At 40.8% G+C, this 27652-nt stretch overlaps 1 protein-coding gene across 1 annotated transcript; it reads left to right on the top strand.

Annotated features, from left to right (window-relative positions):
- Positions 1-27536, top strand: plppr5b (phospholipid phosphatase related 5b). The gene is made up of 6 exons (XM_033985848.2): positions 1-213; positions 5677-5809; positions 11199-11449; positions 18928-19104; positions 23055-23192; positions 27397-27536. The coding sequence occupies exons 1-6, from the start codon at positions 10-12 to the stop codon at positions 27424-27426; spliced, it is 933 nt and encodes a 310-aa protein (XP_033841739.1). The 5' UTR covers positions 1-9; the 3' UTR covers positions 27427-27536.
- The last annotated feature ends 116 nt before the right edge of the window (positions 27537-27652 follow it).

Below are 27652 nucleotides of genomic sequence, written 5' to 3'. Positions count from 1 at the left end.
ACCACTACCATGCTTTACTTCCAGATGGTGATCATGGCCGGGACTATCATGCTGGCCTATTACTTCGAGTACACGGATACCTTCAGCGTGCACGTGCAAGGATTCTTCTGCTACGACACCACATACACGAAGCCGTACCTTGGCCCAGAGGACAGCAGCGCGGTGCCTCCGGTCCTGTTGTACGCGCTGGTAGCTGGGTTGCCCACGTTGCTGGTGAGTGCACGGCTGACACACACCTCATATAAGCGTGGAGCACCTGGAGAACCTTGTCTGCTACAGAAGAGTATAGACATAAGTAGGCCTGTCATGATAATTATATATCAAGGGCCCATATTACACTATTTTGTCATTTATGTTATAGTGTTGTTTCCTCATCAAAAACATACCTGGAGTTATGCTTTGTTTCATTCACACATTTTAACACACAAACCCTCCATATTTAGCCTGTGTCTGTTCTACATTGTGATGCCATGTGTTAACACAGGAAGTGCTCTGCAGTGTTTTTAAACTCCATACACCTTCACTAGAATAATTTGGATAATTTCATCCCTGGAACTGACCATGTCAAAAAAAAGAAAGAAAAAAAAGGCACATAAAAGAGGCACAGGTTGTTGAATATGAGTATGAATTTTAGTTTTTATCAATTGTATTGAATGCACATAGAGATTGGAATAACAAATGGTGCCAACAAGAATGCCAACTGAAATGAATGCCTTGCAATGAGATTTGCTTTTTCTGAGAAAAAATATATAATCATGTATGTAAGTCTCATGTTTTATAATTAATTCTGTAAATAAGTGTGACGAGGGACAGTGGTGTAAATGGCTGCGCAGGACAAAAGAGGCACAAGCCCAAGAGCTATACCTAGTCTTCAAGGGTGAATACGGACAGTTTTATTCATAAGGAATCACTGACATAAAATGAGAACAATCAGCATGTGAAGATTTACTATTATTTTTATTCATTTTTTATGTTAAAGGAACTTTATGTATCCTGTTATAAATCCAAACTGAAGCTGGGTTTGTATCTTCAGAATTCACTCACTGAGCTGCAGAGGCTGCACTACCGTTGATTCATGATTGCATGCAACTTTTGGCGTTTAGGTAGTGATGATTCAGCTCCATTATGCCCAATGTTTTTGTCATTGAAAGCTATATTTTATTTGAACATGTTTACCTTGTATCTGGGGTCACAGGTCAAGTTCATGTTATTTCAAATAAAAATCTACAGACAGCTCCTTTAAATCATAGAACAACACTGCCAATCTATGGGTTTCAAGTGATGAAAAAGTGAAATAGTTGGCATAGCAATAAACAATCATTTTCAATATATATTCTGTCCTTTATATGTCTTCAAACACAAGGAGGAGTCATGTAAAGCTGCTGTGAGTGTATCTGGCCCATGTGCAGTGTCACACAGTCACAGAAGGTCTGATGCTTCCTCTGGGCCTGGACACAGTATATAACCTCCACAAGAACAGGGGGCGCCGTAGACTGAGAACATCTGACATCTGACACAATATGACATGTAATTCTATGTGTTCATTAATGTCCAATACAAAGAAACAACATTATATGAACTAAAGTGTGATGATTACATAATAAATGACAACCCCATTAGGTGACTGTTGTTATACTATATACAACAATACATTAAAATGAAACTGAACAAAACAGTCATGCAATACACCCATAATCACACAATTTTTAGGAAAACTGCAAGCTCCTGCAATGTTTAAACTGACAACTAAGGTCATGGGCACATTCATATGGACAAAAAAAGAGAATATTTTGTATCAAAAGATTAAATTATATATTAAAGGAGCACTATGTCGGCATATAATACAGTGATTTATTCAGCTCAATAAGATCTCGAAAACATCTTCTTACTGTGAGAAAGGTTGCCTTTCCACAAAACTGATCTGTAACTTGGAGTTTTGGCATCATCTGCTTGTCTACATGGGGATAGATATGTATATTGAGATACTATAGAACATTTCAAGCAAAGCATTAACATCTCCCTAGATATAAGCAGGTGGTGGACAGTTCACCCAGTAGTTATGAAGAGCACCTTTAATATTATTGGCTATATGTCATTAATATGCAGTACTTAATGTGAGCTTTTCTATTGTGATAGACACATGATACTATCCCGAAGTCTGTGAACTTCTCAACAACCATCCTCTTCATTCTGCACATAAATAGAACCCCCTCTGGTACTTTTATGTAAAGTGAAATTGTACATAATGTTGCTGATGTACAAACTGTGATCACATTGGGTTGTTGACATAAGACTCTCTCCCTGTAGTGCTCTGTCTTATGATACAGAATATCTCGTCTGTGCTGTCTGCTGCTCCCTGAGGCAGCGCTGAGACGAGCATGTGTGAAAAGGCCATTGTCACTTTGTCCAAACACTGTCTGATAGTTGCTCCTCTGGGAGTGAGCCGAGGGCCGCAGAGGTGCACATCAGAACACAGAGGTGTGTTTGGGGCCCAGGCCGCTCTAAATAAGGGCCCCGTAGGGAGCACTGCTGAAGGAGGGCCCAGTTAGCCGTCAGGTTCATTTAGCCGTCAGCTCCGGTTAGCCGCGTCAGGGAAGTGGGACACAAGGCCCCCGGCATAGGCACAGAGCTGCCAAGGTCTGCTGAGCTCCTGAGTGAGTCAAGCCAAGGCTGCACTAGAGAGGACACACTCGACAAATATGGATTTAAACTGGCCTCACAAGAACACAGTAAATTTATTGATTGATTTTATTTGCAGTTTTGCATCAATGAAAACATAGTCAAGATGAAAATACCTGCTTATCAAAATACATTAAAACATTTAGAATTGTAGCCTATATTGCAGTGATTTCACAACGGCGGTGTTCTATATGCACCTCTATGGTAGAATGTTTAGCAGTTACCATGGTGACACAATACACACATTAGGAGTCACTGCCAAAAAAGTTTTAAGATAGATTTACACAGCACATTTTTGTACTGTTCCGTACTGTTAAGTCCTCTCTGGTTGTCCAGGCTGCTCCAGTCCCTGCCCTCCGCCCTCAGCCCCTCTCTAGTTATAAGCTGGTTAAGTGCAGTCTTATCTTTGGCTCCAGCTGACCCCAGGGAGCCTTCAACAGGATTTCTAAACTACGACTAATCTCATTCATCACATTAACATGGACTAAGCACCTCGGAGCTGCTCAGTGACTGACCACAGCAACTGAAGAACCGCTGGATAACCAGCAAATTCAATGTATTTTTGTATCTGCAAAACCAGGACTGAACCAGTATTTAACTAGAATTGAACCAGGACTAAACCAGGACTGAACCATGACTAAACCAGGACTAAAATGGAATGGACAGTAGATGTGGCCAAGACTGACAGGCATCCATTTGCAGATACAATTCCACAGACTAAAGTCTGACCACAGACTAAAGACCCTGATTTGCTCCTACCCCACATGAAGAAGGTCCCACATATGATCCTGAGACCATGTGTGGATTTTACATGTTCTCCCTCTCTGCATGGACATGCATAATAAAGTCTTAGTTTAGTCCTGGCTCTGATCTGGAGAAGTACTATTAGATTGCCTGAGCTGTATTGTGAACTTTCTGTGCTTGTGTTGTTTGTGGCAGTGGAGTGTAAACAGAAAATAGTGTCAAGTCGAGGTTAAACTGTCCCGGTCCAGGTGTCAGATGTCAGGCCTTAGAGCGGTAATCCCCTGGTTGGTGTCATGGGGTCAGCAAGGTGGGCACGGGGCTGGAGGAGCTCAGGTGCTAAGCTCCAAACAGTACAAGTATTCTAACACTATCAGAATTGTCACTGTATTGCTTTTCCCAACCTGAAAAGTTACATAAGTTATCATAATATTATCATTTGATGTTTAATTTATTTGAGGGGAGACTATTAGTCCATGGGCCAGTTGCCAAAATTTTACATATTGGTACCACTCAAACTGTGCATTTTTTTTGACACATTGTGTGTAAACTCCAGGCGCTGATAACTGTGATACTGCTGAAGTACAGGGAAGACATTTACACCAGACTTAGATATGGACCTTTTCAAAATCACTGATAGCCCATGACTCTAGAGCGGTACTGATTTTTTTGTCTGACCCATGAGCTATAGCCGAAACTCATTTTGTCAGTTTGGTCTCATGGCATTAAAACTCTCAAATGGAAACAACACAATTGTCTAACCTGCAGCAAAATATGTTTTCATTATTTATTATTAATAATCAATCTTTTACTTAATAATATTTTAAAGGATTGTGCTGAAAAATGTGTTGATTTGAAGCCTGATTTTTTCAAGTTTTATTCTCCAAAAACATATCCAAAATCCCCTTTGTATAGTTTTTAGTATCTAATATCATATCTTTATATATATATTTTTCAATAGAATTTGTTAATTTTGGCTGTTTTTACACGCAAAATGTCTTATTTTTATATGAAAACATTACAGAATGATAAACTTGTAAAATGTGTTTTTCTTACATTTCTGTAAGTAAACTACAGAAGAAGTTTCAAATTTATCTCTAATTGTATTTTTTTTTCCCTATGCAGTGTCTCCCCTTAAAACCTGTTCTGCACTAACAAATACTGACATACTGTAGTTTATTCTGTAAGTATTGTCCAAACCAGACTATCCATGTATAATAATTGTACCAGTATTTTTCTTTGTTTTACCATTTTAGCTGCCCACCAGTCTTGTTCACACACTTTCACTCTCACATAAACACTTTCTGTTTTTGTCTGGCACATATTCTGTAAATACAGTGAGAACTATAATATACAATTTAGTTCATCATTCATGAGGTAGTGCATAATGAGGGTCTTCAGTGTGCACCATTAGCCACTGTTCTCACATAAATGCTGCTTTTTGGAGAGAAATGTTCAGAGGACTAAACAGGACATTTGTTATGTGTTACATCACACCAATTATCATATTAAGTGTTTAATAGTAAAAGAAATGAAATTGTGATCAATCAATGCAAGTTAAAAAAAGCGCATTTTTGCCCAGCTCATTTTACTGTTAAGGTTAACCTTGGTTAGTTTTGAGTTGCCTTGCTTTAGTCCTGCTTTAGTCCTGCTTTAGTCCTGCTTTAGTCCTGCTTTAGTCCTGTTTTAGTCCTGCTTTAGTCTTGCTTTAGTCCTGCTTTAGTCCTGCTTTAGTCCTGCTTTAGTCCTGCTTTAGTCCTGCTTTAGTCCTGGTTCAGACCTGCTTTAGTTCTGCTTTAGCCCTGGTTTAGTCCTGGTTTAGGTCTGTTTTAGTTCTGCTTCAGGACTAAAGCAAGCCAGACCAGGTCAGACCTGGTTTAGTTCTGGTTTAGTCCTGGTTCAGTCCTGGTTTAGTCCTGGTTTAGGCCTAGTTTAGTGATGGTTTAGACCCAGTTTAATCCTGCTTTAGTCCTGGTTCAGACCTGGTTTAGAGCTGGTTCAGACCTGGCCCAGACCTGGTTCAGACTTGGTTTAGTCCTGGTTTAGTCCTGGTTTAGTAGAAAAGAAAAGAAAAAAAACAGATCCGCAATTCTTTAGAGCTTCCAATTTTTTATATTTCAATGGAACCACAATGTGACATTTCAGGGTCAAGCCCTTCTTCAGACAAGTCTTGGCTCAGACGTGGTTTAGTCCTGGCTTAGTCCTGTTTTTGTCCTGGTTTACTCCCTCATGACGTGTACCTCCATCTGTTTCCAGATCACGGTGACGGAGACGGCCCTGTTCCTGGTCCAGTACACGTCCAAAGAGTTCGACCGCTCAGAAAAGTCAGTGGCCATTGGGGACTGCTGCTACCTCAACCCTCTGGTTCGCCGTACCGTGCGCTTCCTGGGTAAGACTGCGCACACACACTAATAATTTGGATTTATATAACTCCTTTCAAGACACCAAATTGAGGCTGTCAATCCACTCCACAGGCCCCTTCAACCACTACCAATCGCACACTCACATACCATCTTAAATCATGCTAGACTATGTGGATAAAGTGTCTCGCCTAAGGACTCAACGGCAGCACACACTAGAGCCACTGTTGCACCTCATATTCCTTGCAGTCTCCCATCCAAGTGCTGACCAGGCCTGACCCTGCTTAGCTTCAGAGACCAGACAAGATCAGGCATTCTCAAGGTGGTGTGGTGTAATACAGGGATCATACTGCACATTACATTGTGCTGTTTGGTTAAGTGTAGACTCTGAATTAGTGCTGTTTCCATGTTTAGATGCCAACACATGTCCCATCTGTTCTTGCTTCATCCTCTTTCTCCCCCTCCCCAGCCCTCACCCCTCCGGCCCAGGGCGGCTCTCTGCTCCATGACTCATAGGCCTGTGTGTGTATTATTACATTATTAAAAGTACTCTGCAGTAGCTCTAGGCTCGTCACATGGAACAAACACACTCCAGATACACATGGTCCATTCACACAGAGCAGACCAGAGAAAACCATGAGAGGGAGCAAAGAACGAAGAGGAGAGGGTCAGATAGAGCACTATAGAGAGTCAGAGGAGCAGAGGAGAGGGTCAAATGGAGCAAAGGAGAGGGTCAGATTACATTTCAATTCAATTTATTTTTGTAAAGTCCAAAATCAACACAGCAGTTGCCTCTTAGGGCTAAACATGAGAATTGATTTAACCAACAGTGTTAAAACATCAACAGTGAAAGAGAAACAGACAAGCAAATTAATCAACAGATGGAGCAGAGGATGCAGAGGAGAGGGTCAAATGGAGCAGAGGATGCAGAGGAGAGCATCAGATGGAGCCGAGGAGAGAGTTAGATGGAGCAGAGGAGAGCGTGAGATGGAGCAGAGGAGAGAGTGAGATGGAGCAGAGGATGCGGAGGAGATGATCAAAGGAGCAGAGGATGAACGTTCTGTCTGTATAATGCGATTACACAGAATGTCATATAGAGTGCAGATATGGCTATGCTCCTGATGCAGTGGTTTCATTGGAGGAGTGATTGTGGTAATGGTGGCCCCAGGCAGCAGAAACATCTGTGCAGCTATAAAACATACGTTGCCTTCACACAGTTATTATAATCATTATATTCAGTCGTAGAGAGGAGCCAATTTATTCTACCAGATAATGTCCAGAGTGTAGTTATAGGCAGATCGGCTAAAATACAATGCAGAGTTTGTCACTTAAATTTAGAAACCAGTCAAAGAGCTGTAAAAATCTTATACTCAACTCAATATGTCAACCTAAATAATTGGTGTTAAAGGAACTGTATGTAGCCACACAATTGAACCTGGGTTGCCAGTGCCTTAACCTGCAGATAGAGGACACATACAAGAGTTTATAGTAAAACATTGCTTTTGTAAATGTTAGTTAATAGGGAAGACCATAGACTATATAAATAAGTGGACTAAATATGAGTGTGACCCGTAGCGTTCGTCTCCAGTCAGATGACTATTATCAAGGCTAGCAGTTATAGAAGCGAAGTTGGAGCCAAGACTCATACTTGGAAATCTGACTGAGAGTTGATTTAGGGACAAAAATAGCAAAACAAATACACCAGTGTCGTGTAGAGTGGGTTAATATGAACATTTTAAGCAGCAGTTACAGAGAGAGGGGCAATGTTTTTTCAGTAGAATATTCATTAGAACCAGAGCTGATGGATATGGATTTTGGAACATGGACATTAGCAGGTTAGTTATGTCCAAAGATACAGTCTATGGACAAGACAAAGAATGAATGCATGCAATCCACAACCAACCTGAAAAAAACAACATAAAACTTGTATTGTAGTTTGGCAGATATTACTAGTATGCAGTGATACCACCAGTACTACTACTCAAAATTCACTCTACACGTCATTGTAATTGGTTAAAACCGCCTGTCACTCAGTCAGGGACACACTCAGAGAATTGCAGAGGCTGACCACTAAGAAGTGTGGGTGTCAAACTCATATTATAATTACATTTTTATAACTTTATCACCCAACCCTAAACCAAAGTATCAGTATTGGAAATGAGAAATCTGAATCAGTGCAAACAGATGCCCTCCCAGTGTTAACCATCCTCCCACTAAATACTCAATAACCTGTATACATTATTGCCTTAGATGAGACCAGGTGAAAAAAAGTAAATAAACTATTCCTGAATCTCTTGAGAATGATCTTGAGCTCCGAACATGTACAAGACCACACAGACTAGTATGCGCCCATGGACCACTATGAAAACTACCTGGAACTCAGGGATTACACAGATATAAGGCCACATGGTAATATAAAAAGCACTACAGTTTCATATTGAAAATCACACTGTATTGTCTAAAGAAAATTATAATTGTGGTATTGAAGTCTAGTATCGAAATTGAGTTTGAGATTTTGAAATAATACAAATTGTATTAAGTATCCATTGATCCCATCCGTGTGGAGCTATGTCTGTATGTCTGCTGCTAATTGTCCGTAAAGTGGCATGTCGGGGAACGAAAACAGATTGTATGGGAGGTAGTGATTGGACACTGATGTACGACATATTGATTTGAGGTCTGAGCTGAGAGCAGGCTGGAGCATTGATTTAAACCGACGCAGGCTTGTGTGGATGATTTACACGGCGGCGGCTTGTGTGGTTGGGGATACACATCGATCCCGTGTAGTGACTGTGTTCGGTCATTTAGTCTCCTCATTATTCTAACAAAGCCTTCACTGGACATGTGTCAGGAGCATAGACTGTATAATAGAAGTGGAGTAAGGGAGTGTGACATCACCCTTAGCGCCCAGTTATAACCAAATGAAGCTAATCGAGGCAAGCAGTTATAGCGGCTAATCTGCAACCAGGGACCATATTTGGAAATCTGCGTGTGTAACCAAAGTGCCAGTGGGGAGTGACGTTGTTGAAGGTGCTCGCCCCCTCCTGCCTGCACTGTTGGTATATCTTATTGTTCAATATATGAAAACTGGAACAATATTTTTTTTTTGGTAATTATTTATCGTGTGTACTTTATCTTTGCACTACTGGGGATTTTTTAGTTATTTTTTGGCTATATGATAACATTTAACATGTAAAGGTTGAATGAATAACTTCTATTACTCATTACAGTTGCAAACTAAGTACTAAAGTGCTATATTCTGCTATTAATTTAAATTTGTTTCAGTAATATTGTTTATCGTCTATATTTACTTCTGCAGTATATTGCACTTCAAGTTTGAATTTAATTTGCCTTTATACATATAGCAAAGACAAAAGTTTTAGAATGAAGACATACTTGCTATTACTATTGCTTTCCTTGTTTTGATTTAAGTATGAGGATGGAATTATAAATATGAGATAAATGATGTCTAAGCTGAGGTCCATTCGAATTCTAAGATGAATCTTTAACTCCCCTCTCAAACCTTTTCTTTTATTTGACAAAAATCTGTACCTCAGTATCTTTAAAGTAGTGGTTAGTGGCTTTGAGATAGAAATGCACAGCAGATTGGGATCCCGAGGAGCTCTCACAAAGGTGTTGGTACATTCTCGTAGGGAGCAGCTGTTTTGTTTCTCAAATGTAACACTCACTGCACTCTTCGCTACGCCGAATGTAGTACACCACATAACTTTGTTTATGGCTTGGGGTTTTGTCCTTTGGGTGAACCAGTTTCTGTCTTAAAGTGTTTGTAGGTTTGAAAAAGACTGTGATTTCATGCTGTTTGAAAATCCTCTGAAGCTTTTCAGACACACCAGCTGTGTAGGGAATAGTTACACCTTTTCTTCTAGGTTTGGAATCTCTGTTGTCCTGTTTTTCAGCTCTCTTAGATCTATTGAAGTCCCATTTTGGATAACCACAAGCAGAGAGGGTTTCCTGCACGTGTTGTTCTTCTTTCATTTTTCCCTCTGTGCTTGTAGAAACCACTTGAGCCCTGTGTCGTAATGTTCAAATAACTGTGCTGCAGTGCAATTCTGCGAAATATGATGGTGTAGTTCACACTTAGTCTAGTTCAATAGACCTAGCTAACAAATAGAAGATGTAAACAAATAAGCATGCTAGCTTCTCCCTTCAGATGGATATAAGGCAGTGTCCAACATTCAACAGCAATCTGACCAGAACTGAAGCAGCCACTTGGATGAGCGGCAAAACCTCTGCACTGTAAAGCTTTAGTCCAATTGACAGAATATAATTTTTCTTTTGCTAGGGATCCTATCTGGATGACTGAGGGATTACACAGAGATCGTTTTACATATAAACATAAAAAAATACCAAATCTTGAGCTAACTCTCACTCACTAACTCCTCCTTTCCGCTGTTGTCCCACCCTTATAATCTAGATAATACAAATGAATCAACTGAGACTCCATTGACTGATCACTCGACTAAACGACTAAAGGCCCTAGTGTTCTGAAACACGGTTCACCCAAAGAATTATTACTCATCACACATTCTCTTCTCAGAGTTTGACTTACTACTCTCCAAGTGACGCTATTGAGAAGCCCGATATAAGACCTATCCATTAAAAAATGCATTTATTCCATCAACCATAACTCTGCTGAACAAACTGTAGCAGCAGTGATGTTGTGCAGAATGTCACTGCCTTGTATTGTGTATTTTCTATGATGCATGTCCCTGTGTTACTGTTGTGTTTGCAGCTGTGTGTACTCCGCCAAGACACGTTTACCTCTGGGACAATACAGTTCATTCTGATTATGAATTCCATCCCCATTCAAAATTGACTTGACTCTTTATTAATTGTTGTAATAAGTTGGTTATTTGCATTTTCAGTCATGCAGGGCTATTATTGCTGCTCAGGCATAGACTGGTTTGAGTTTGGTTCTAACCACCAGCCGTCAGGTTAATAGACGTTACGATAAGATAATGCTGAGCTGCATTCAAGAGAAAATTTGTGAATCACAATATAGCGATTTTACCAAAATAGCTAATTGCCTCAGGTATGAAATCACAATGTGTTTTTTTAATCACCATATCACGCAGCTCTACTCCCATGGGAGAAATTTGTCCTGGGACAGGGGGTCACATGCTTTAACACAGAGAAAAGACATCACAGCAACATAAGCTCATACAAACAAATCCAGCATTGAACAAAAATAAAAAGAGACCAAGAATAACCTCAAGCGGTACATCATCAGGAGACCTTTAGGTCAGACAAGCACTTTACAGTCTAATAACTTCTGTTATTAATTGGACACTTCCTACAGCCTATGCATGCAGTTTTGATTGCAAACTCCCTTGACCTCTATGATAGCAGTTGAGATTGTTATACCTTTCTATGACTGACTGGTTGCGTGTGTTCCAGGCGTGTACGTGTTCGGCCTCTTCACTGTGGACATCTTTGTGAACGCGGGACAGGTGGTCACCGGAAACCTGGCTCCATACTTCCTCACCGTGTGCAAACCCAACTACACTGCACTGGGCTGTCAGCAGGCACTACGTTACATCAGCCACCAGGAGGCGTGCACAGGCAACCAGGACGACATCCTGCGAGCGAGGAAGAGCTTCCCATCCAAGGAGGCGGCTCTCAGTGTGTACGGAGCGCTCTATCTGGCTGTGAGTGAATGATAACATAACAACATTACAACAACATTACAACTAACTTAAAGTGGTGCCATGTGTATATAGTGTAGGAGCATTATACCATTATTTACACTCTTTTTTTGGGCAACTTTAGTGCAAACTAAGTATATTTACAGCTTTCTGGTAAAAAATGGCTAAATCTAAGTTTGTGCTGCCTTCGGTGGCCTCTGCAATTTCAAGTAGTTGGTGACATCACACATTTGCCCTGATTACAGCCAAGTATTTCTGATCCGACTGCTGGGGCGGAGTGGACATCTGTTTGACCAATCACACTGTTCGTCATATGTCCAGACCCCACCCCTCCTCCTCTGTCTCTTTACTTTAATCCTGCAGGTACTGCCCAGTTTAGCAGCTCTATTTGAAATACGGTTGTGGAGTTGAGGTGTTTAGTCCCACTTTAAGCGCTCTAACTGGCTGTGACTTATTTTAAGTGCCTCTGATTAATGATAACTTACAACTACTTTAACTGTGTCAGCTTCTTATTACCATCCTGAAGTTTAATAGTTACCATCAGCCCACTTTACAGATGATGTCACAACCTTAGACTAACAAACTGGCACAATTTTACCAATTAGAGAAGTGGTTGGAGGAATGTAATCGGTAGAGCTGAGCGATTTATTATTTTTTTTCATGTATCAATCAATCATAATTCTTCGATCGATCACAATTCTTTGATTTGGTTTAATTTTGTCCCATTAGAAACAAATAAAAATGCGCCTGAGCCCAAACCACATGCTTTTATTGACAGAGGATTGGCTGTGGACATCTCTATTAAAAAGACCCAAGATGATCACTGACCAGAGATCACTGGAGCTCAACCTCCATTAAAATTTGAATAATAACCTTTGTCTTTGTGTTTTGTGAAATTACTGTTATAAATTTTCTTGACCACTGGAGCTCCTTGACCACTTTTTTCCTCCTGCAGCCTCTTTCATATTTGATATGTTGTTTTGTGGGTTCTGTTGGATGCCTCCTCACCCTCTTTCATATTTCAGATGTTGTTTTGTGGGTGCAGATGGCCATGGGCCAGACAGGAAATCAGAAGCTTCACTGGGCTTAAAGTGTAATTGGACTGCACATTGGAATCCTGTGCTCTGATGGATAAAACACACTTTTATAACAGTGTAGGTTTGACACTGGCAGCTTGTTTGGTCTAAATGTTGAACTGTTGTAGTATTTAAGAGGCTATATTCAGTCTCTTTTTGTTTCTCTAAAATCTTAATCTTGTTACCGTGCACTTTGTTGTTTAGGGTAATTTTACCCATCCTGCAACCTGTCACAAGCAAAGCGCAGCTGTGCAATGCTCGGGACCCATCTCCAGATCTGGAGCTAGTCTTGGTCAGGATTACCTTAACTGGAGGATTTGACATATTGTGCATGTTTTGGGTTGATGGGGAACTAGGAGTGCCTGGAGAAAACCCACCCAGACACAGGCAGAACATGTAAACTCCACACAGAAAGAAGGGAGTCAAACATAGAACCCTCTCCTCATAGGCAAGAGTGTATAATATGGCCACTGTGTTTACTATGGATCACTGCAAAAAAGAAATAGTTCTTGACTGGTAAGTTGTATTTGGTACTACTACTATGGTACTATGCAGTAAGGGAAGTATTCATGAGAGCTCAGAACCTCCAGAGACTTGGAGTCAGAAAATGAAGCTAATGAAGCCATCTGCAACTATTCTAATATGTAGATGAATTCCAAACAAGAAGTTCAAGTTTGAGAGTAAATGCAGTGTTTTGAGTAGTTTAGTTTATTTATTTAATGAGACAGTGCACAAATGGCTTTGTAAGGACCAGACCATTGTAAAAGTTCTGTAACACCATTCACATCCAGTTTTCTCAGCAGCATAAAGTCATCATCCATCAACTCATTCACTTCAGAACATCACTCCCTCTCCAGACACACATCAGTCCACATTATGGGAGCGGGTTTGGTTTGAGAGGAGCCAATGTTTCGCCAGGCGTGAAAATGTGCCATAGTTCATACATGTTTTCAGCTCTGTTGGTAACGTATTCCAAATTCTGTCCCACATTTAGGGATCCAATTGAGCGAGTGGATCGGGAGGTGGATTCAGAACTCAGAGGAGCAGCAGTATTATGGATGATCTTATACAGCAGACAAATATTTGAATGATATTGAGAAGAAACTGCTGTTGCTGGTCTCTGTGTGTTGCTGGATTTGTGTTAGGAATATGTGAGGGGAGGAGCTGTGTGTTGGTCTAATGCTGTTTCCTGATTGGACATCCTCACTGTGACTGGAAAAGCTAGTTACGTACACGTTTGCAGAAGAAGCATCTCTCTCCCCCTCTTTTTTTCTTTCTCCATATTTCTCATGCTCTCTCCCCATCCCCCCTCTCTCTGTTTCTCTATGTCTTACTCACTCTTTCTGTGTCTGTCTATTTTCTCTGTATGTCTTGTTTTCCTTCTCATTCATTCTCTCCCCTTGCAAATTCTCACTCTCCTACCTCCCTTTTCCCTTTTTCACTCCTCGGTCTCTCAATCCTTCTACCCCTACTCTATCTCTCCCTCTCTCCTCTTTCTCTCCCCTCTTTTTCTCTTTCCCTCTCTTTCTCCCCTATCTTCATTCACTTCTCTCTTCTTCTATTTGCCCCTCTTTCTCTCTCCTTCCCATTCCCCCATCCCTCTACCTCTCTTCCCCTCTATTTCTCCCTCTCCCTCTCTCTCTCCCTTCACCTCTCTTTGTCCCTCTCTTTCTCTGCTTACATCCTCTCCCTCTTGCTCAGTCCCTTCTTCTTTCCCCTCTCTCTCCTCTTTCTCTTGCTTTCTCCCGGTCTTGCGGGCCAAAGTGTTTCTTATGCTAATCCCTGTAGGGCTGTAGGCTGTGGTCAGAGGAGCTGCCTCAGCTCTGAGTCTCTTCTGTTTCTTCTTATCCAATCAGCAGTTTATCACTTTACCTTTTTACTCGGCTACAGACTTAGTTCCTGAATGCACCACTCAATGTCCACCTCATCTCATAGATACACAGTTTATGTAAAAATCCGACAGGCAGCTTTAACTCTGTATACTTTATACACCTCTACCTAAGGTAGTGTATAATTAGTATACCTTACACTATCTAAGGCATGTGCATGTAACCTTTCTGGTACAGCATGTGTTATCTGCTAGTTTCCATGGAGATGTTAATGCTTTGTCTGCATGTTCCACAGTATGGCAATGAACCTATCTATCTTTTATGTCAGCTATTACAGTTGTTTTCATTGCTCAAGAACACCTTGAAAAACTTGCAGTCTTACTATAAGTGGGTGCTTCTTCAAAGATCTGACCTGTGACCTCTCTTGCTTTTCTCCATGGAGACCTAAAGATTTAAAAATATTCTATCATACACTTCATATTGTAGTTAATCAGCTAATTATGTTGGTTGTCACTTATATACATGACCTGGTCTACCGTTTGTTAACATTTTTTTGACATTTATTAAAACACACACATTGTCTGGATATTGAGTGCTTGTACATGTCCATCCTAACATAAGAGTAGAGGAGGAAATCGCTTAACTTAGATGGTCTCCGAGCCATGGACACTCCTCAGTAGCAGCTCCCTGTGTCCCTCACTCCCCCGCGCTGACAGCCACATCTGCACCGGACCATTACACTGGATTTATGAGGCTCAGATGAGAGAGGAGATGAGATATGATTCACCCCATACTCAGGTCAACCGCACTCCCTCATCCATCCTGCAGGGGCTGCGCTGAGGCCATGGGACAGACAGGAGTATTAGCACACTACACTGGAGACTGGACAGACTATAGCTGGTCTCTATAGGCCAGTCATAGTTAAAGGGGTGTTACACTTCTATGGGGTATCAAGAGCTAACACATAACATATTCATATCACCATGTTATCTTTTATTGTTTTGAAAATGCTATATTCACAATAACATGTTTTATAAATTTCACTTGCGTTTTGATGCTCTGAGCCTCCCCCTCCCTTTACTCCTCACATTAAATCACTCCCCTTTCAGAGATTTATCACAATGCACAGCTCAGAGAACTATCATGCTTTTGTATATTTTTGGAAAATTGCTGTGTGGGAGCATGGGTGACGTAGGCTTGTGGGCTGTGCATTAGACAGAATCTTAGTGCTAACCATAAGAAGGGTTTGAAAAGTGCTCAGTGCTCTAGATTACGCAAACATGAATGGATGAGGTCTAAAACTTCTTCAGTCATCCTTTTTTGTTTTGTTTTGTTTGTTTGTTTTTTTGTTTTTAATGAGGGAATATTGTAAAATGGTAGAAAGTTCCAAAAGTCAAGTTTGCATAATACCTCCGCTTTTATATAGATGGGAGGACGGCACAAATAATTATTTACACTGGTCACAATAACACATTAAGTGTAATATAATGTTGAAGAAAATACAGATCATAAGCATAATACTGAAACTAAATTCCCCATTTGAACAAAGAAAAAGTAGCGGTGATAAATATTGACCACTAAAAGTTCCATCCATGGAACCCCCCACCACGGGGTAAGTGGGCAGGGGTGAATATGAGAACTGCCCACATGCTGTCTGGGAATGTCTGATCTGTCACATCATATCATTTGGATATATTTGTCTCTTTAAGTGACTGTGTCGTTTTCATTATGTTTTGATATAAAAATAAATCCCACAGTTAAATTGAATATTTTGTTCAAATAAAATATAAAAAGATTTTCTTAATGTCTCCCTTTAGAGATAATTTTAGCCTGTGCAGCTCCCCAATCTTCCCAAACAACCTCACGTATAAATCTTACTGCAGTCCCAAACATTTTTCCACAAGTTTTTTTTTTTCTTTTTATTGTTGCGCTAGAGTGTTGGAGGACAGTGGAGGAATCAGTAGCTTCAGTCTGAGAGTCGGCTGCTCCATTCTCGCCTCTGCGTGTAGCTTGTGGCACATCTGCTCTGCACACTTAGACGAAATGCGTCCTTGTTGATTTACAGCTGGTTTAGACAAAAGACTCACACCATTGGTTCTCTCTCGCAAAATCTAAATGTGAGACATAATAGGGAGTTAAATGTCCTATACCTGATTTTTTCCAATGTATTTGAAAAAACACATGTCTTGCCCCAATACAGACATATTGTATAAGCAGTTCTTAAGGTCAAAATAAGAATATTGACTAAAAATAAGCAAGTGTGGGGTTAGCATGATATGTGTTGTTAGCAGCACCATGATGGCAAACTCTGCTGTGGCCTCTGACAGTTGTGAAAAGTGCTTATGAATAATTTCAAGGCTCAGAATATAATATAGATGAGGAATAACTTTGGACCACTCCAAACCGTTTAAAATGAACTGGTTCTGTCTTTCATATTTTAAGACAGGTACAGTGCTTGTAGTAGTCTTTCCATATAATATTTAGCGGTAAAAATATTAATTATAATTTGTTTTTCTGTATCTTAAATTAAATCAGCTTTACATGAACCAAACCAGTGTTGTGCGTGCTCAGTCTCAGCACACACACAAGCGAGAGCAGGACTGTCGACATACTGCTGTCTCCAGGCTCATCATGTGACCACTGCTCCCTCACACAGACTTCACCTTGACCCCAATGAGGACACACATGTCACATGACCACAGTCACATGACCTGGGTCACGTGATCACTGGGTCTGTGGAGCAGCCAGTATAACAGAACAGGAAGCGGCACAGAAGTCTCAGAAATTCAGTATAATAACTCACACAAATCCATTGCGTTTGGTGAAGGATGTTTACAAATGTGATAAAACTGAAATAGCTGCAGATGCTAAGGATTAGTTGAAATTGATTGGGACAATGATCATTCTAAATAAAGGGAGTGTGGGATTTCAGGACCATGGACAGCTACACCAGAAACACATTTTTGCCATGAAGTATTGCTCCTTAACGCCACAGTATATAACTTTTTAGCCTAAAAGTGTACTCAAATAAAAGTGTGTTGGATGTTTTTAATGCACTTCTCTGAGTGGGCTTGCATCTCCACAAACCTGACTTTTATTTGGTCTCCTCCTATTTGTCTCCATGCAACATTCTTCCTTTGGCTATAATATTCCACAGTATGGCATAAAACTCATGTATGTCCTTGGAAAATGTTCCGAAGAATGATTTAAACTTTCTGTTTCAGGGGAATCATGCAGGTAATGTTACCTCCAGAAAGTTACATACAGTACATTTAAAAAAATAAACAAGCAAACTCTACGTATGTATCTGTTTGGCTTAGTGCTTAATATTCCTGAGATCCAGATAACACACTTGTTCAATATTTTACAAAGATGAGAGTCTGGTCACTGTTGAACAGTGTTGGGAATAACGGAGTTAAACTATAACAGCGTTACTAACTGCGTTATTTTTTTCACTAACGGAGTAATTTAACTAATTACTTTTCCCAGCGTCCCAACGCCATTACCATTACTGACAATAAAATGTGGTGCGTTACTTTTAATTCAGTTCACTCTGCTCTTCATCAGAGTCTCTCAGCCAAGGAGCTGCAACGCTGTTGTGTTTCTTTGGTGAAAGAGGAGGCTCGGGGTGAGATAAAAGGCTTGTTTGAGATGAGGCGGGCGCAGATACGACGCCGTCGATCGGTGCACGGTGCATGCCGGTTAGTTTTGTGTCCAAGATGCCACCGACTTGCTCTGACGTAACATGTGCACCGGTAACGGGAAGTTTTTGAGCGAGGCGAGTGCAGCAACTCTCCACCGACTGCGGCCGCCTGCATGGACTACAAACACTTAATGCATGATGGGAAATGATGTCCTGTCCACACGTGCACTGAATGCTGATTGTGAGTTGTGTTTTGATCAGAAACGTGACTGTGTTCTCTCCAAAGAGGAACAGGCTCAGATCAGAGGTTTGAAAGACTTCTGCTTCTAAGATACAACCACTGGTTCAATCGTTAGGATGGATAGATCGATAAATAAAGGAATAGATAAGTGTTAGTAGGGATTGTGTGAATCTTTTAATGAATGTTCAAGAGATGGATAAAGTTCAGTTTATGTTGAAATAAGAGTGATTAATATTTGAATACTGGGCAGAGAATTACAGTGTGTGGCCAGAGAAGCTTAAAGGTTTTGTCTTATTTTACATGGTTTTATTTGAATGACTTAGTTTTGCAAAACATTGCAATGAATTTTTCAGTATTATATTGAAAGCACTTTATTGTTATTGTTTATTTTAATGAAGAAAATACTTAAAGTTCAGTTGTCTGAAATTGTGTGACATGTTGATTTATTTGCACTTCAAATGAAACTTTTTATTTTTGATACATTCTGTAATTTACTTGTAAACAAATACAATATAGTGGCAATCTGTTAAAGTGAAATAAATGTTAAAGGTTCACATCTGTTGTGTTTTTATTGTTTAACATAATAAGTAACGGCATAGTTACTTTGCCTAGTAACTATTTACTTCTCCCAAAATAAAAACAAAACAAAAACATTCTCTATATATATATCTTATTCCCATACCTGTGCACAGATGTACGTGACGTGTGTGGTGAAATCCAAAGGCACTCGTCTGGCCTCTCCTGTGATATCTCTGGGGCTCATGTGCCTGGCCTTCCTCACTGGACTCAACCGTGTGGCCGAGTACCGCAACCACTGGTCTGATGTGATTGCAGGGTACATCATCGGGACAGCCATCGCCACTTTCCTGGTACGTCATTATATCACCACACACACACATGCTAACACGTCATCACTATACACACATGCTAACACGCCATCACTATACACACATGCTAACACGCCATCACTATACACACATGCTAACACGTCATCACTATACACACATGCTAACACGTCATCACTTTACACACATGCTAACAAGCCATCACCATACACACATTCTCACATGCTATCACAATACATTTAAGCTAAAATACTATCACCATACACCAGGCATGCCCAAACTGGGGCCCAGGGGCCAAATGCGGCCCTCATACCATTTTTTTCTAGGCCCTCAAGCTTCCAGGTGAATTGTCCTATATTACCTTAAACAGTACTTTTTTACTGTACATTTCTGAAAATCTACTTTAACAAGCCCATATTAAATATTGAATGTGTCCCACTGAGGCTGTAAGCAAGAATAAAGGTCTAGTGGTTCAATCTAACTTGTAATAATAATGCAGATTTGAAGAATTCACTGTATTGGGGACCAGTCTATGGACCTCAATCACCTGTGTCAGTGTTTTTATATGTGGCCCTTAATGAGAAAAGTTTGGACACCCTTGCCATACACGCTAACGCACCACAACCATGCAGGGTACATTATCGGGACAGCCATCGCCACTTTCCTGGTACGTCATTATATCACCATATGCACTTGCTAACACGCTATTACCATACAAACATGCTAACACGCTATCACCATGCACATATGCTAACATGCTAATGCCATACGTATATGCTAACGTGCTATCACCATACACACTAACACACCACAGCCAATGCAGGGTACATCATTGGGACAGCCAGCGCCACTTTCCTGGTTGGCCACATCACCGTACACACACATGGGATTTTTACAACTTGTACAACATTAGCTCCACCTGCTTGTGTCCATGGTACCGTTGTTCCTATGGCTATAATCTTCCACAGTATGGTATAGAATTGGAGAATGCTCCAAAGTATGGTTTTAAATTTCTATTTCAATGGATTCATGCAGGCGCCACCTCCATAAACTACTTAAATGACAGTTCAGTTCATTCTAACTGCAGCCAGTAGATGGGGTGTTAACACCAAAATTACAACAGAGGGAGCAGAACTGATATAAAATAACGTTTTTAATAATAATAAAGTTTTCTATACGTAAGCATTATTTTAAGTTCTAAAACATGAAAAAAAAGAGACATGGATCTTGTGATTGTATGCTAACCCTGGGGGAAAGGATATAGGCAGGACTGTTGTGAATGTATCCTACTACTAGCATTAGCTATTATATGCTAACACTGGGGGACAGATGTGGACGTGGCTGTTGTGATTATATGCTAATACTGAGGGATATATGGGTGGGATCCTGTGATGGTGCAGTTATTGCCTAATGATCCAGAGTGTATTCTGAGCTGTGCTGATGAGCCAGACCTCGCCTCAGAACATTAGCCGCTAATGTCTGGCCTTAGCTTCTGTCCCCACACACACAATACAAGACTTATTTGAAGAAGAAGAAAAAAAAATACCTTTGTGCTTGTGTTTAATATATAGTTAGTCTATGACAGCCATGGATCATTATGTTATATTTTGTTTTTTGGACATTTTAAATCACAAATTGCAGAACCCACTGGAAGCCGATTCCCACCTGCCCCTTTACGGTACCCATAAACGTCATCACAGCAAAGTGCCACATGCTCTCGGCCCCTCCTATGGATAGCTGCAGATCACTCTAGCAATCAGTGGATTTATGTTGTTGTTTTTTTTCATTTGTGCCAAAATGGCTACGTCATGCTGCCGATTCCTGTGTGTATCACCCGTTAAGGTAAATAAAATCGGAAAAGTAAGTAAGTTAAAAGCAGTGGCAGTGCATACTGGTGGAGGTGAAACGGAGGTTTAATGTCTTCATTTTGAAAATATACCTTATAAACCTCATCTCTGTTTTCAATGAGGCATTTAGGCACTTGAGCTCCCTCTGCTGTCAGCAAAGGGAATGAGCAGTTAGAATTGAGCAGTTAGAATTGAGCCATGAACACAGTTTGACCATATAATGAGTATGGTGGTGGTTTATGGGTTTAAAAACTGCATAGGAGAAGTCTGGACTTTTATCTGTGATGCATCAAAACTGGGAAAAGGTGAACATAGCATTTTTGTGTGCTTGAGAAGACGACTTTGGATTATTGAAACCAGGTATGATTCTGACGAGCAGTAAAAGCTCAAAATGCCCAATTTTGCATACAGTGTGTTCTGTAATTCACAAATCTTTTAACACATTGAACAAGTCCTGGATATTGAGAGAAGGCTGAAAAGTAAACTTCAAAACATGTGCATTTCAGAACATGTTTGATATTACATAAATAATCACGCCCTTAGTGCTTGTGATTTATCTTGCAGCAGTGTTCCTGGTTGGGTTTGACACAAGCAGCCGTAGAGTTCCCAGAATGCACTGCTCTGTCTGACCCTTCTGATCTTGTTAGCTAGCATCATGCCAGACTCACAGCTTGCTCTGCTAGTTAGAGCGCCATAGGGAGTGTGACCTACATCTTCCGTTCCCCACAATCCTCTGGGGTAGCCACCATCACCAAGGGGCTGATAATACACATTTGCTTTTCATTATTACTGTCTTTGAAATGAATGGTAAGTTTGGATTAAATTAATTCATTTTATGTGTGTTACTGTAGTTTGCGTTCTTATTTAGAGGTAGGTAATAAGACCTATTGTGTTGCTGTAAATGTCATCACACCAAAGCACTGCATGCTCTCTGATCTCAATATGGATAGCTGCACATTACACTAGCGAGCAGTAGATTTCTTTTTCATTTGTAGTAAAATGCCAAAGCCTACATGTATCACTGATGAAGGGAAAAAAAAAGGAAAAGTACAGAGCAGTGGCCGTGTATCAGTGGCAGTGGGGGTAGATCAGAGCAATGACATCATGAATAACATAACACGAGAGGATAAATGAGAAGGGAAACAATTATAACATAATTAAAACCCCTAGGTCTGGTCTGCTCGGCCTCATCTCTGCTTTGTAAATCCTAGTGCTTTTAGATTGTAGAAATAATTCAAATAGTCATACAGTAATTAGGCAAAGAGTTAGGAGAAGTTAAACCAGTGGTGTGTGGTCAGGGCAATCAAGGTAAGCAGTATTTGTCCAATAAAATCTAAAATCATTGTGGGTCAAATGTACAATTAAATAGTTATGAAATATATCCAAATAATCTCGTTTTCCCTTCAGTTCTGCCTGTTTGAAGCATGGTTGAAGTCACAATGTCTTTAGTACATCCTACTGGTCATTCAGCAGACTGCAGCAATCACGGTTCTGATCATCTTATACCTTGTGTTGTTGTCCTTTGCTACGGATGCCATGGCACGCCACATGATCAACATGTGCTTTTACAACTAGAGAGGCCAATTGCTTTAGAGGCTTGCACTGAGGACCACCGCAGGCTCAAACTGCGATGAATATGGAGGAATCTGAGATCTGAGGAGATTTCTAGTGAGTGCGCATGTGCAGCAGGAGATGACAACAGCAGTGCTAACTTTCAACAAAAGTGACTGAAATAACTCCCTTTTACCTTTATGTTTCAGTGAAGTGTGTTTAAGGGGACATTTGTGACACATGAGGACTTATTATACATGCACCTGTCTGACCAGTGCACTGTTGTTGTTAGTATCTCTTCATGAATGTACATTTTGTGTGGTGCACATCTGTAGAGCTGTCATAGGTGACTCATATGGTTTCTAAATGCATAATGATAATTAGATAGATAACAATAGCACTGAAGGCTCAGCTGCATAAATGAGGTGTAGGAGTAGGACATAATTGTGAAGAAATAAATAGCCCACTGACTGGCCTTGTTTGTATAAACAGGGTGTAAAAGTACATTTCTGTGGATTATTTCTTTGGTCACACAAACCCTGTGTTTGTTCACTCTGTGCTCTCTTGTGCCCCCAGGTGGTGTGTGTGGTGCATAACTTCAAGGGGAAGCTGCTCCTGAGCGAGGACCCACCTGTCCCCGAGCAGGTACCCAGCCCCGCTGCACTCAACTTGGGCCGTGTGGAGAGTCCTCTGGAGAAGTACATGTCCTCCCAGGTCAGAGCCGCACCCATTACACTGACAAATGTACAGCTAAAACAGGAGCGAGTAGCAGAAATAACCCAGTCCTTATAAATAATGGAGAGAGCATGGTCTGCAGCAGCGGGACATGTACACACTGTGCAGGACACGCACAGAGAGGGCCTGTGTAGTGCACTCTTACAAACAGCTGCGCAAAGAAGAGGCAGTTATATATAAGTATCATTTGTAGTACTGTTAATAACAGTTATTATAATGATAATGGCTTACACTTGTGTAAAGTACCTTAACAAGCCTCACAAAGCACTCTAGTAGTCATTATGAAGTCCCTCCACACTCATCGGTGGTAAGCTACAGCTATAGTTTGAACTTAACAACTCCAATTTTGGTTTTCAGTTTTTGTTATAAGATTGGGAAATGGGAAAATGGTCATCTTTTGATTTTAGGCTTCCCATTTCAAAATAAAAATCAAATGACTGAGCTACATGGACCCACCAACTATCTATTAAATACAGTTTTATGAGGTCAGACACAAAATACCAGAGATAAATAAAAGTATAGCAGATGGAAAGGGGATAACTCACTTTGCTCCTTTGCAGATGCACCGATGTGCCCCTCCACAGCTCCACCTGTGCCAGCTTGTGTGTGTGTGTACGCACACCTGTGCCTGTGTTGTGACGTTCCTGAATGAGTCGGCTCTTTTGAACAGTTCCTTAGTGTGATCACTTGGAACCGAATTTCATTTTTTAAAATAACCGAATCTTGAAACTGATTAATGTTGAACAAATACCAGAGTCAGAACAGAAGCAGGCAACACAACTGAGAGCTTTGTGCAAAAAAAAAAACAAAAACACATTTGGCATCATAACAGCTTTTAACATTATTATTATTGTAGTGCAATGGTGTATTTGGATTATGCATCATTTTAATGGTTAAACACACCTCCACTCTCAGTTTGAACCATTTTATCATAATTTTATCAGTTTGAACCAAAGAGCTGAAAGTTCCAGTACCAGCACCTGAGTGTGCCTCTATGAGTTTGTTTGAGAGTCTGTGTATATTTGTGTAAAGTGGTGCTGTTTGTAGGAGACGGACAGTGAGGAAACGCAGAGCTGGGACCTGATGGGGAAGGTCACAACCTTTGTGGAGTGGCTGAGAGGCCTGGACTGGCTCTTTTGTTTCAAGAGGAAAAGGCAAACCCCCCCCCTGTGTGTGTCTCTGTGTGTTGTGCTATGCCCTACAACTGACTGACACACATGCTTCTGATGCAGATAATATAGTAATACTGTTGACAATATTGTAATGACAAAGCACCACATCACACATCATATAACTCTATCAGTAATACATTAGAGCTGGGTATATATCTGGAATGATTTGCCAGGTATGAACTCAGGCTAACTGGACGTATGGCTCATGAAATGTGATATACAAATATTTTGTGCTACAGATTAAGGTAACGACACATCGTTACTCATGGTTTGGAGTGAGTGGTTACCATAGTGACCATGCTCTTCAGTCTGTCAATAAATATAACAAAAAATCATTCCAACATGGTCACTCACATACTGCAGCCCAACCAGGACATATCTGAGTAAGGCTGATGTCAGGTCGGGTGCAGAGCTTCTCAGAGACATATTTCTATAACATCCTTAAATATATGGAGCTGTGTGCCTCCACAGCCCACTGCAGTACCTCACCTCTCATACACCTCCCTTCTGTGTCACTCAGGATTAGGCTTCCCTATTCTGAAAAATCAAAATCAAATTTTGCAATGCTGTGTTTCTTTCAGACAATGAGTTAGGAGACATATTTAGTCTCAATAAAGGCGCTGTACCGGATTTTTACTGTCTTAAACTGGTTTGCAGCGGTCCAAAGTTATTCCCCATTTTCCTAAGGCATTCTGTGCATCCTTTTTATTCACCACTATGAGTGTACAGATACTTTTGGCAACTTTCAGAGACCAGAGCAGAGTTTGGGCATCACACCACTGCCAACAGCAACTAGCATGCTAACAGCACACATGCATTACTTCGTGGATGACAAAAAACCTTTTTAAGTACATATTTTGAATTACAATATATCTGTGCTCGAGCACAACCGTTTTTTGTTTTGTTTTACTTTAGTACACAAAAACATTGTACATTTCCTGTTAAGAGTACAGATTTTCCTGAACACAACTAGGAGAATTAACATTTAAAACAGGACTAATCCAAGGATCACATGCATTTCAGAACATGCTGAGATAATCTAGAGTCAAATCCAATTAAAGAGGGGGTATTATGCAAAAATGCTATTTTTTTTAGCTTTCTACCATGTTATAATGTTCTCTCATTAAAAACATGCCTGAAGAGGTTTTATATGTCATCCATGCATGTTTGAATAATTTAGCGATCTCTCCCGGCTCTATTCGAACCCTCCTTACAGTTAGCTGTAAGATTAGGTGCAATGCTCCTCCCGCAAGCCTACGTCATTCAGGCTCACACACAGTTCTCCATAAATATACAAAAACATAATACAAAACTGTACACAGCTTGACAGATCTAACGCGATGTGCAGTAGTTTCATTAGTGGGATGCATGCAGATTGTGTTGTGATAGTGCTCTGGAGAGGGAGTAATGCGGGGAGTGTAAAGGAAGGGAGAGTCAGAGCATCAAAAATGAAAATTAAACTTATAAAGCATGTTAATGCGTTGTTTTCAAAACCATAAAAGGTAACATGGTAATCTAAATATATCATGTGTTAGCAGGTAATGCTCCACAGAAGTAAAATACCCCCTCTTTAAACTTGCAATACTACTCCTGATAGACCCATCATCAGATCTAGAGCCAGGATTTTGAAGAAGGCTTATATTGCTGCGTTGTTCATCCGCTGGTTTTAGATACATAAGCAAAGTACAATCTCACCCATGGCACTAAGGGCGAGTTACAATAGTACTTGGTCTATAAATAAGTGCCCATTTCAGAGCAGGACCCGGCAGCAGCCCTCACACTGATCCTATATTTATTGCACCAGAGAAATGAGACGAGCACAGAAACGTTTGGGTGCTTTGGCTCAGCTCATAACGAGGTTTTAATCGCACGCCGGACTCTTTCTTGGCCTTTAGCTAAACTGTAACACGGCCCATCTGAGCGCTAATCCCCCAATCTAAATGCTAATATGTCTGCTAAAATGAGCTGTAGCGGCCGGGCAGTGAAGATTAAGACATTACAGGCATCCAAGGCTCAAGGCTGTAAACACAACAATATAGAGGCATGAGTAGTGCAAACATTTGGAAATTTATCAGATCATGATATCACTACTACTGCAGGGCGAAGGATTTTCTAAGAGTGGTTTTATTACTGTGGTGTATTGGCTGTGTGCAGTTTCTTGTTATTGGCAGAGGTGAGTCATAATCTGAAAAAAAAAAAATGCTAGTCTGTCAAATGCACTTGAAGTCTTAGTTGTAGGGAGTATTATAGCTCTGATGACAAAGGCCAAAATAAACACTGAGCTGGCAGTGAGTGACCTTGGTTCAGACAGACGTTACATTGACACAAATGGCAGAAATACAGACTTTGACCTTCTGAACCTTCTGAGTCAGTACACATATTACACTACAGTTAGGACTTCATCACTTAACAGATTCTTTGAAACCAGGTCTTCATCTTTCTGAGTTAAATAGTTGCGTTCATCTTTCGGGTGTGATATTGACACCTTCCCTTTGTGCATGGGATGTGCAGTGTGTTGCCCTAGTTTGATCCTGTACGAGGCTTTTTCTCTGCACCTCTTCTGATTCTGGGTCAGGTTCTTCCACTGCTCCTCTTTTGGTACTTTGTTAGGCTTTTTATCAGCATCTCTCCTGGTCATGGCTCTTCCTCTGGCCTTCTCCTGGTCCAAACTCTTCTTCTGTACCTCTCCTAGTTCTGGCTCTTCTTCTGCTCCTGTCCTGGTCTTGGGTTAAGCTCTTCCTCTGTACCTCTCTTGGTCCTGGTCCAAACTATTCCGCTGTACCTTTCCTCGTCCTGTATCCAAACTCTTCCTCTGTACCTACTGTGTCCAAATTCTTCTTCTGCTCCTTTTCTGTTCCTCCTTCTTCCTCTGCACCTCTCCTGGCCCTGTATCTAAACTCTCTGCGCCTGTTCTGGTCATGGATCAGACTTCCTCTGCACCTTTCTGGGTCATTGTGATCCATTATGATTGACTCGCCTAACGCCTTATTTATTTATTTATGTTCCTGCAGAACCACATCGCCTTCGCTGAGGTCACATGACGTGGAGTCGGCAGTGTGGCAGACCCACTGGACGTCCACGCTCTTCACCATCCAATCACACTAGCGGAACTGAGCCACCCCCCTCCCCCTCCTGTTTGCTCCTTTGTACTCCTCTGACCAGACTGACCTCCACAAGTTCAAAAGGAGGGACAATGTTTGGGACTTGGGGAGGGCATGGAGTGATGGGCAGTCATCAGATTGTACAAAGTCATTGCAAAGGTACTAT

Source organism: Periophthalmus magnuspinnatus, chromosome 20 (genome assembly GCF_009829125.3).
Source record: "Periophthalmus magnuspinnatus isolate fPerMag1 chromosome 20, fPerMag1.2.pri, whole genome shotgun sequence".
Lineage (NCBI taxonomy): Eukaryota > Metazoa > Chordata > Actinopteri > Gobiiformes > Gobiidae > Periophthalmus > Periophthalmus magnuspinnatus.
Note: the sequence above shows the minus strand (reverse complement) of the source record. Positions and strands in the feature narration are given on the sequence as shown.

Excerpts from the sequence above, each read along its gene's own strand:
- plppr5b (XM_033985848.2), top strand. The coding sequence starts at position 10 with ATGCTTTACTTCCAGATGGTGATCATGGCCGGGACTATCATGCTGGCC. Across the intron at positions 214-5,676 it reads CTGGGTTGCCCACGTTGCTG|ATCACGGTGACGGAGACGGC; the intron begins GTGAGTGCACGG and ends ATCTGTTTCCAG. Across the intron at positions 23,193-27,396 it reads AGAAGTACATGTCCTCCCAG|AACCACATCGCCTTCGCTGA; the intron begins GTCAGAGCCGCA and ends ATGTTCCTGCAG.